This window comes from Opisthorchis viverrini (assembly GCF_000715545.1).
Source record: "Opisthorchis viverrini unplaced genomic scaffold opera_v5_246, whole genome shotgun sequence".
In the NCBI taxonomy this organism is placed as follows: domain Eukaryota; kingdom Metazoa; phylum Platyhelminthes; class Trematoda; order Opisthorchiida; family Opisthorchiidae; genus Opisthorchis; species Opisthorchis viverrini.
This window is the reverse complement of record NW_008751902.1, coordinates 252,251-263,151: the sequence shown is the minus strand read 5'-3', so window position 1 is coordinate 263,151 and position 10,901 is coordinate 252,251. Positions and strand designations below refer to the sequence as shown.

The window sequence follows — 10,901 nt, the reverse complement described above, 5'->3', positions numbered from 1 at the left end:
TGCATGCTTAAAGAGGTTTCTGGTCTTATTGGTTTCAAAGCCAACAACATCTTGCGAACAGGGTCCAAGCTGTGAGTAACGATTTGCCAGGTACCTCAGAATTAAAAAATACGGTTTTATCAGCTCTTGAAGAATTTGCAACATTGGGTACCATTGGTCAGTAAGTTTTGGCGAGTTGTATCCGCTGCAGAAATGTAAAAAGTATAGAGCGAGCATCTCCAAATGATAAAATTTCGCTGCACTTCTCACCAACTCCCGCGATTCCGACACTCAATGGAATTATTTGACCGATTGTGTGCTGTCACACATTAGACGCTACAGAGTAAAAAACATCATTTTCACTGCCGGCGTGCCTTGGTTCACTTCGGTTTCATCTCTTTCATCTCATGTTGGCTTGTCGCACTTCTACCAGGATTTTAAGTACTCTTATTAAAGTTGCATTTGTAAATGATTTCCATCCAATTAACTAAATATATCTATGCTTTTTCTGCACAAACAATGTGCACAATATGGCACATATTAATATGCTACTAAGATAATGTGTAATAATAATACGCAATATTAATATTATATAATAATGATATTGTATAATAGTGAAGTTTGTAACTATGCTCCTCCCAAGCAAAATTGCTGCAGATAGCAGGGCTTTGAACACCCTTTTGAATATAAGCTAACACCACGTGGTTGAATGACAGGCAAGGAATTCCCGGCCAGTTTTGTCGAATGAGGCTGATCTTCCCAGTAGATAGACAATGCTGACTAACCCGTGTGAAAGGTGCCGATGACGCCGGAAACTCTTCGGCAACTGATGACAGATGTTTTTCCTTTTAGGGCTCATCACACAAGCGTAGTCACTGAGTTTCCACCAAATGTATGTTTTACCTGAACACTAAATTGTACGCCTCTGGTGAAATACACTTAGTTTGATAGGGGTTTGCTGTTATATAGAAGCTCTTCCTATTCTTAGCTGGTTGTACAATTCATACTATCCTTCAGCTAAAGGCTTACCATAAATGAAGAATTAGGCTGGGATTCAGCTGAATCTGCAGTCAGCAACAGGGCAGATTCAAAATTGGTGTACTTTTAAAATGCAAAGATTTCCGTTTTTAAGCAGAACATCAGGTTGATGATGAGTCTCAACAAGATCAAGACTGATAGTGCGCTGTTTTCCAGCTTTGAACAATTCTTCCGAATAGGTCGCGCAAAGCAAATGAATGTAGAGGAATAACGTGCAAACAACTGACAATGAGAGATTAGATGCAACAGCTTTGCTTGGTTTTGGCTCATCCTGTCCATCAGCATCCCATCCAAAAATGTATTGGGTACCTGGCAACCCAGCACCGACGATATGCACTTGTGTAGCGGAGACCCATAGTTGCAATCTTCAGGTTGCGCCTCCAAACCATCTGGTACTTGATGAAACGACTGACCTGATCCTACTCAAATCAAGAGTGATTTTTGGGAATTTGGGTAAAATTTTGGGGCTCTGGTAGGACGATGATGGACTAAAAATCACAAAAAATCTATATATCTGCTAAAGTACGGAGGGTTGTGACTATATGAGACAGCGAACTACCTTTACTACTTTGTTGTTTTAATCACTCGGATTAGTTTATTCACCATCAAGCAGATGGTACACACCAGTTTTTCGACTTTGCCTGCTTGACGTGACTTCACATTATGGGATGCGCTATTCACACAGTAATGTAAAATGAGCTTCCGAAAAGAGTTCTTTCTATGAATGATCGACGGAAGAGAAGGGTTTTTCTACAATTATAATATTAATGATAGGGTGTTGTCTGTCTACTTCATTCAAACAATTTTCCCAAACTAATATCGTTTACCAACCGACTGATAATTCACAGATGTTGACTTGCAATATATAAACTTAGCGAGGAAACAAGCCAAATTTTTTTAAAAATTTCTGAGCTTTAATTAAGCTCATAACTAGTGCAATGCAGCATATTATACTAGGATACATTGTAGTAAATTAATTAGGCTACTGCTACCATTTTAGGCATTATAAGTGCCGGCAAAACACGTTTAAGCTGGTCCTATCGCCTTAGAAATTTGCCTTAAAGTATTTTCAATTAATCATCCGCTTCATAGAATTTACTCAGCCACTATCCAAAGGGGGCTTGCAAAATATTAAGTTAGCTCCTTCCCGTACCACCGGCTGGTTGATGTCTGCCAAATATCCACTTAATTTGTTCCTAGTGAGATACAAATGTTTTCGTGCTTGTACCTAACCACACACCGACAGTGCATACTCTGAGCATCCTTGTTCTTTTTCTGCTGATATATTTGGAAGCCATATGAACAGCAAGCACGACTTCATCAGGAAAACGCTAAAACCTATGATTGTTTGTCCACAGTTTGCACGAAGATAAACCCGAACCCATAGTCACAAAAACAGGCACTCTCGCCCCTCCATAGGCATTCGTCTAATGAATTGGCAGGGGTTTTAATCGATCCCCCGAATATTCCTGCTTGCGTGTGTTGGGTAGTCTGCAGCCACTCAGAATGGATAAACTATAAGAACTGAAGTAGCATGGCCTGATGATAGTCTGATCAGAGAGAGTTTTAGGAGAGCCGCAATCAGAAATTAAGTAAGTTTAAATAATAGATGTAATTTTACACCACTAAGTGCTTCGTAGGTTTAAATGGATTGCTTGAGCGAAACCACTTGATCCATTACTAACCGGGCTAGAAACTCATTCTGAGCAAGCATCGTTCGTCAATTAAACGAGCAAATTTTTATGACACCGACTAAGAAGGGATTTTTGATGCTCGTAAGAAGTTTGGTTGGTATTTTATGCCATTCATTTCTTACGACAGTTTGAGCGAAAGTTGGAAGAACGTTGAACGAACATAAGTTTGAAGACGAAACAGGTGCACTCAATTCAGCATACTGAGTGATATTTCGTAGTACTAGTGCAAAGTTTGCTGATTTTTTCATCCGTTTCACATATATTACCACATGCAGAATACCAACGATCCACAAACGGGCACGTTAAATAAGATTTGACGTTAGTGAACTACAGTCATTTGCATATCAATTTGGTTTTGACGGGGGACTCACCTGGAACACAGCTGAAACTCGCGTTTATAGTGTTACTTTATTTGTGCAATGCCGTTTTTCCGGCCTGTGCACAGTTTGTAACTGTGGTTTTGAATACATTATGTTTTAGCAGTATACGTACGAGCTCTAATAACAGTATTTATTTTCCCCCGCCAACCTGTACATAGGGTCACCTTAAATATTTTGTTCACAAAATGAAGCCACTTGTTAAGGAGATTTTAAACCCAATAGACGTAAGACCAACCCTCTTGGGACCCTATACATCTTAATTTTGAAATCTGATACCAATAACCAGTAGTGTTTGTATGTATGACCACGTCAGTGAAAATATGTATCGAAGTGATCTTTCATACTGAAGGGCAACTGAGGACATCAAATAGACTGTTTTAATGGCAAACGCTTTGAGAATTTTAGCTTGGAGGCCAGTGCTGGAAAATTCTGACTTCGAGATTCTTTGATCAAAGTCAGGTGGCCAAGTAGAATCTCTGATCCGGATAATCTAACTTCACTCACTCACTTAGTATTATTGATTTTCAACTCAAACAAGTAGCTGAGCCCCTCAGGGCACAATCCGGAACAGGGTTTGTGGAATTTCCTAAGTTCAAATAACACGGAAAGCAAATTTCTGGGAAAAGCTATTTGATAAGTAGCATGTTTCCACCCAAAGTAGTTTCGTTTTAGTTTACTAGTGCGCCTCCTGAAAGGTGCGGTAAGTTTGATGTTGTCTTCTCCTTCGTTCTGGAACAAGCTGTGTATATGGTGGTGAAAGAAAGTTAGCACTTATTCTGAATGCATCTGTATTGACCTCCATCTGGGTTATCGCAATGAGCTTTTCACTGCCAGCAATCACCAGATCTCATTCAACCCAGTGATCTAGACGATCGGATACAGTTCTGTCTTTAGACGCTCATGCTAATTCTTGGCTTATTTTATCAGGAGCTTGGTGGACGAGAAAAGCATGGGCTGTTACTTCGGTAGGTAACTTGCTAACCAGCCGGTTGCTACAAAGCTGGTTATAATCAAACACTGGACGGATTTAACTTGGTTCTGGTATTTCTTTGTGGAGTTCCCAAATACATGTTTAAGATGATTCAAACTGGTGTATGCCTCTGAAAAATTAACTTTCTCTTGTGACGGCATGATTAAAAAAACTATGGAGTCTGGAATGAGCTCACAGGTGGTTAAAATCTAATTAGAACTTAACTGAGAAATGTAATCTTAAAAAACAAACAGCGGTAAACTCTTTCATTTTGATACACGTTCCTAGAGCAGGGGACAAAATCGAGGCGTTCTATCAATGATAGGGTTTTGAAACGACCCGTTTTACATGGTGAGGCAATGAACGCCCTTCAACCATGATGACGCAAAGACCAATCAGTTTGTTGAAATGGATTAATTCTATTGCCTCAACTGACTTTCGTGCAACTTAATTCGTCAAATCCCCACAGCCACTTCGCTTTAATTTACGCTTACTATCCTAATTTATTTGAAACCAACTAGCAACGCTTAATTAGTCGAAAAGTGGAACGACAGTACCACGCGCAGTGCTTCCTTCCGAAAATGACTGTAGGCAGACCGAAAAGGAATTAAACGATTTTTCCGGAGCTTCCAGCTCTGTGCTACGTTCGTTCCATGCAGGAAAGAATTCCGTCATTTATTTGAGTTGACCAACAGGAGAAATGCCGTGTCTTCCCAAAAGTCAGTTGAAATGTTCTAGAGTAACACTTATCCCCACAGCACTTCGCTTTAATTTACGCTTACTATCCTAATTTATTTGAAACCAACTAGCAACGCTTAATTAGTCGAAAAGTGGAACGACAGTACCACGCGCAGTGCTTCCTTCCGAAAATGACTGTAGGCAGACCGAAAAGGAATTAAACGATTTTTCCGGAGCTTCCAGCTCTGTGCTACGTTCGTTCCATACAGGAAAGAATTCCGTCATTTATTTGAGTTGACCAACAGGAGAAATGCCGTGTCTTCCCAAAAGTCAGTTGAAATGTTCTAGAGTAACACTTAAATCGTTGGTTATTTCGCGAAACCCTAATGACCTAATCACAAAGCTAAAACTGACCGAAACTCAATCTCCTAATTCATTCACAAGCATCCTAAAAGGGATGCAGTATTTGATTCCTTTATTCGTGTTCATCTCTTATTATCTTCATTCAAATTTTTAACAAGTCTTTCCTATCTGCATGATCCATTTCACTCCAACGGCTTGCTACCAATTTAGTTTGATTTATAGATTGTCTCTATACTTAAAATACTTCGGCAATTTGAAAAATTCACGAACACTAATGACGGCTAAGTAGAACGAACCAGCCAAGACAAAATATTTCAAGCATCCCATTACAGAATGGTATTGGTTATAAACTCCAAAGAATAGGCTCATTCTGGTAGACAGCCTGATGATATCTACCAACAATGGACTCCTCTAGGATGGGGCAAAACGGAATAACAGAAGAAGCTTCGCGGGATTGAAAGGAGAATCTTTCTTCGAGAGATTTGTCGCTATGCGGGAAACGGAGTGCAAGTAAAAATAAAGAGTTAACTTCAATACTAGAGGCCTCCCAAATCAATGGATGTAACAGTTTTAGAGTCTTTTTCAGTCATAAAGTGAATGATGGGTCCAATACAAGTGCACATGCAACAAAACTGTTTCTTGACAAGCTAATCCAAAACACTCACCTGCCTTGGTTCTTTTTGCAGCAAGCAGCGTCACAAGTAATAGTTATTTCATACTTCTCACTCAGCCGTCCGGTCCACCATGTATTATGGGGAATACCTGTCCTTGTAAAATAAATTTAAAACGTGTGAAAAACAAAAAACATTCTGACTATCCTGTACATTAATCTTGCTGCGTCTTGTCTATGTGAGGAAGACAGGAAACGGAACGTTTGCTAGTTTGCAAGCACTGAACAAGAGGTGAGGTGTGAAAACAATCCATAATCAACCCATACGGCATTTAGGAGTGGGAAACACGAAGAAAGTTTTAGGTCACGTGGAGGAGGATTAAGAACAGTGTGAGCATGTTGATGTGATGCCTGTTAACATCAGCACTACTACAGTAGTCACAGGGGATAGCTTTTGCTCTTGAACACAGATGTGATTTTCACCATGAAGTTAACCCAGCATCTGCGCAATGTAAGGGTGAAGTGGAATCGGTCAGACGTATCTAAACAGTGTGTATCCAAAATATTCGTTCATCTGTGACATCCGTTTGGTATCTAACTGCTCTGCAACTCGAAGGGGCAAGATAATGGCGGATCGACCAAGTCTAGTTAGAAGCAGTCGAAAAGTGAAGTTTGGGTTTCAACCATGGGCTACACCGTACTCGTTTTCATAGTTAGCTGAGGGATCAGTTGGCTTTGAGGAGGGATTCTTACTTAGGAAGGACGAGAATTATCAGTACAGACGAACTAAGGATTTCCCTAATCAACCAGTGCATCATAAAAGATAAAAAACCACTTGTCTAAAGATGCTTTTTACCGGATGGGCGATCTATCAGTTTTATCGACTGATTTAGAAAGCCGTTAAGGAAATGCTCTGTTACGAATTGATACTTTGTTCTACCAACATACTGTGCTTAACATGCGGTCATATTTTTTAAACAGTAAGAGATAAATGGGGCTTGGATTCTATTAAAGCTAGACAAATTTACAGGCCCACTGCTTTTGACAAATGCGTCGATTCTGGTGCATAAATGTTACACTACACTACACACAGTAAACGATGATGGATTCTCTTGATAATGTTATCACCCCTAAATGCCAGGTCAAATTGAACTTTTCCATCTGTAAGTGGATGGTGACTAATATATCCTTTCTGGATTCGTGTACTTATACAGTTTCTGACAAGAACGCACCGATAGAATGTTCAAGGTACATTAATGAAAGTTATCTATGCACAGGTGTCTTGTTTTAGCCCATTAGTAAAAAAGGTTCTGGGTGTAAGTAGTTACTCGAGAAAGGTTTAAGTTGAACATTCCTGGTCAGTAAATCAATATCCAGTGAACCTTTAAACCAAAAAGCAAATTGGTCATTCTTTTTGGAACGCGCCGCAAAAAGGATGTTTGGACACAGAATCAGTCCGCATTTTTGCTGCTTTAGAAATAATAAGGGTTTCCAACATACCGTCCACATGTCACCAATTAACTTAGCCAGACTGCGTTCTCGTTCTTCACATGTGTCTGAAATGTGCTAGATAGGTTATACAGAGAAATGTTAAAACGAGAATGCCGTGATACATTTGCGATATTTTATTTCACTCTAAGTTTACAAGGGAGGAGTTGTACTCGCAAGCTTCATTAAGCATTGTCCATCAACAAACTTTAATATCTCAATTAATGTGACCCAACAATTGTTTAACAGGGTAGAAAACAGTAATCTAGTAGTCGAAACTCTTTAAGTGTTATTTTTATCTCTGACCGTTTGTGGGTTGAAAATGATTATGGGCCGTTCACTTCTTTTAACACCGTTGATTGTTTTCTACGAATGACATTAGTTTTGTGTGTTATTCCGCATTGAACAACTCTGGATCTCCATTAGTCGCACATTTCTGTTGATTCCTGCGATAACTGTCTTCTGGAAGAATAGTTTTTAGGTACGTTGGCTTGAAATTACAAGACCACGCCTTTGTACACATGCATGTGCAATTCATCTGCTCTAAAACCCAATCGTATATTGCCACCTATTCCGAAGTTATTAGCGTGTTTTTCTGGCTTTCTTATGTCATTATCACCGGGTATAAATGCCTTGATAAAACGACAAAGAAAGGTAAGATATCTCTGTTCCTCCAGGCCAATACTGAAATGCTTTGTAGTAAACCTTCGTTGTTAAGTGAGATAAATTCCTATGAATACTTTAAGGAGGATCGTTTTTTTCAAATGGCATTTATAATAGAGTTAGACTCTAATGTGCTCCATAGTTCTCGCTAAAAACCAACTTCACTTTTACCTGGCACGAACTTTTCACGGGAACTTCACATTTCGTGGCACCAAGTTACGGATTTACTTATTGAACAACGGCGTTTATATATTGGATCCATCTAACCTAGCAAGCCACACGAGAAGGTGAAGCGTGAAATTCCGACCACAAAGGTTACTTCATCTGGAGGTACCTGCCTCGTGAATACGGAAGTTGGATTAAAGAGTGACTGCTTGGTTTAAAGATTAGCGAAGGACAGAGTTGAGAGTGCATAGTCGGTGTTTGAACTTAAAAGTAATTTTTGTCGATTATTTCTGTGAAATGAACATAAGCACAATCATATTCTTTAAACACAGGCTAATTTACTTTTCTTGGCTTCAGCAGCTGAAGGTCTGAATTTTTCCGCTGCCGGCTGCAAAACTCACCGCATTATACCCACTGGTTCATGAGGCAAAACGTAGAAAATTGCATGTCAGTAACTTTAGCTAATGCACTCAAACACTTCCGTCACCAAATCTGGATTTTTCGCGTCAGGTAGCCATACAACTGACAATATTGTTTGGAATAACGGAAGACGCCGGTCAAACGATAGGTGCGTTCAATCAGTCTTAGGTCTGAACATTACATCTGATTGCAGGCCTAACGAAACTTCTTCCACAGGACAATATCCATAGACCTGGTGACAACTACTGTACCACCTTAACCGGTTTGGTTTTTTTGAGCTTATCAAGTGACATATTTCGCAAACAATGATACAGAGGGGAAATTTAATTGATTCTCCGTTAAAACCGTCTTAGTTTGCTTAATCTTTTCTTCCTGGCGGACTATAAGCTGTTACAGAAAACGGGAAAGCAAACAGGACTGACGATGCCTTTAGCAATCCAACCGATTCATCGTTTTTTATTTAACCGCTGCTCAACTTCAGTTGGATTTTAGCCCAAAGCTGAACTACGGTTACACCTAAACTAATAAGTGAACATCTAAACTAATCTGAGGTTCGCTGGAGTACTTCAACAAGAAAACAATGAAGCATTGAAAAATTTCTTCCATAGCCATTTCATTTCATGTTAAATACCAACAGTCCGTAGCAGAATAGTATGACAGACTTGTTACATTCTGGTTGAGCGGTTTGACTAAGGAAAACTGGATCTGCGAAATACACTCATTTGCATACTCGTTTGGTTTTGACACCTGGAACCAAGCTGAATCCCTCGCTTGTGGTGTTTCTAATCAATTAGAACATAAAGTTGACTAAAACGCAGGAATTGCGCCTACCTGATGAGTTCCAAGAACTTTAAAACCGGTAGTGGGCAGTCGAAGAGTTTCCAGCAACCTGTTAAGTAGTAAACTACGTCAAAGCTGCATCCAATTGTTTAGTCTGATGCGTTAAGTACACAGCTTTATCCTTTGATATTGGGCGATTTTTCGTTCTTGTAGTAAGGTTATTCACAAGAGTTTTTTCTTAGACAAGCCTCAATTACCCATTAAAGCAGAGGAGAATTAACTGAGGAAAATTAAATGCACTTATCCAGTGGGGTCCAGTAATGGACCAGTTCCAAAAACCACTTTTGGCTTATTTTTTGACCACCCACCTTCTAAGCCATCCGAGTAATGACTATTTTGCTGGTTCCGTCAGTTAGTGTACTCAGATATCAATAAGCAAGAAGCCATAAGAGAGCAACGGTCATTAAAAAGCAACCAAAAAATGCTGAATCGTTCATTCTTGTCAATTGAGGTGCCCAAATAGAGACACCAGGATGTTCCAAGCCAGAAGTAAGCACCATCCGGTCCGATTTTGGATTTTGTATGACCACTTTTGGCTGAAAATTGGCTGGATAATCAACTCGAAGGAAATGATTTTTCATTCCAGCAAAAATGCGCTCGCCCAAACCGTTCTTTATGGTAGCGTGTCTGGTGCTGCTATATTATTCCACCGCCTTGGCAATCATAGGAGAAACATCTGCATCCGAGATGGACAAGCCAGAACCAGACTACAAGTTGCTAGCGGAAATTGTGACTAGCTCGCCTGAGGCCCTACGCATGTATATGAGATTCCTCAGTGACTGGGAGAAGATTGCTGCAAGACCAAGGTAATATTCAGTTTTTCTGTTCATTTTTTACTTATTTTACCCTAAAAATGATACCACGAGTAACTAAATCTTGTCCCTTGAGCCCATCACTATCGCACGTAGTGTGAAATCTACTTCGCAATTGGCCTTTGCTAATTTCGTTTTTATACGATCTCTTAAACATTTATTTGTCTTGACTAGTTTGTTTCCCTGTGCTAACCACTAAAAAATCAGACGCCAAACATCCTACCTCAATGTTCTCTTGTCGTTGAACTAACTGCTTAGATTAGCAAGTGTACAGGAAATCTAACGCAAAATAATTTTATTGAGACCTATCAGAGTTTTTGAACGCTTTGAAGCAGCCGAGAGTTATTTCACACTTCTCAAGATCCTCGTGGATGAATGAATAGCCTACAAAAAATATACTTGAAGGGGGTGATCGAGATGTAGGATGCGGTTAGCAACTAACCGACTGCTCATCCTGTAAAATACTCACAAGTTTCGCCCCAGGCGCTTAACTAAGAAATCACTACTATTCCCCTCTGGCGTGTGTGTAAATCTAGTCGCTGGCTTAATCACGCCGTATTAAATGATGATTACAGCTAATCAAAAGGTCAAGCGACGGTTCTTGTTACACTTACCTGGTATGACAAAACGAGAGGCAACGCGCAGCGGAATGCTTATTAGGAACTAATCACATTATATTTCATCAGCTTACACAATAATCTATAATTCACGTTTCTTATTCACCTTCTTTTTTCTCCAGATACGGATAAACAAACAAAACCTTTTCATGGCTCTGGAAACCAAGTTTTCCAAATAAAAGGA

At 39.7% G+C, this 10,901-nt stretch overlaps 1 protein-coding gene across 1 annotated transcript; it reads left to right on the top strand.

Annotated features, from left to right (window-relative positions):
- Positions 1-9,879: 9,879 nt before the first annotated feature.
- On the top strand, positions 9,880-10,098 carry T265_08922 (hypothetical protein; the record flags this gene model as incomplete). The annotated part of the gene is made up of 1 exon (XM_009174861.1): positions 9,880-10,098. One exon carries the CDS (start codon positions 9,880-9,882, stop codon positions 10,096-10,098), a length of 219 nt encoding a protein of 72 aa, XP_009173125.1.
- Positions 10,099-10,901: the final 803 nt, after the last annotated feature.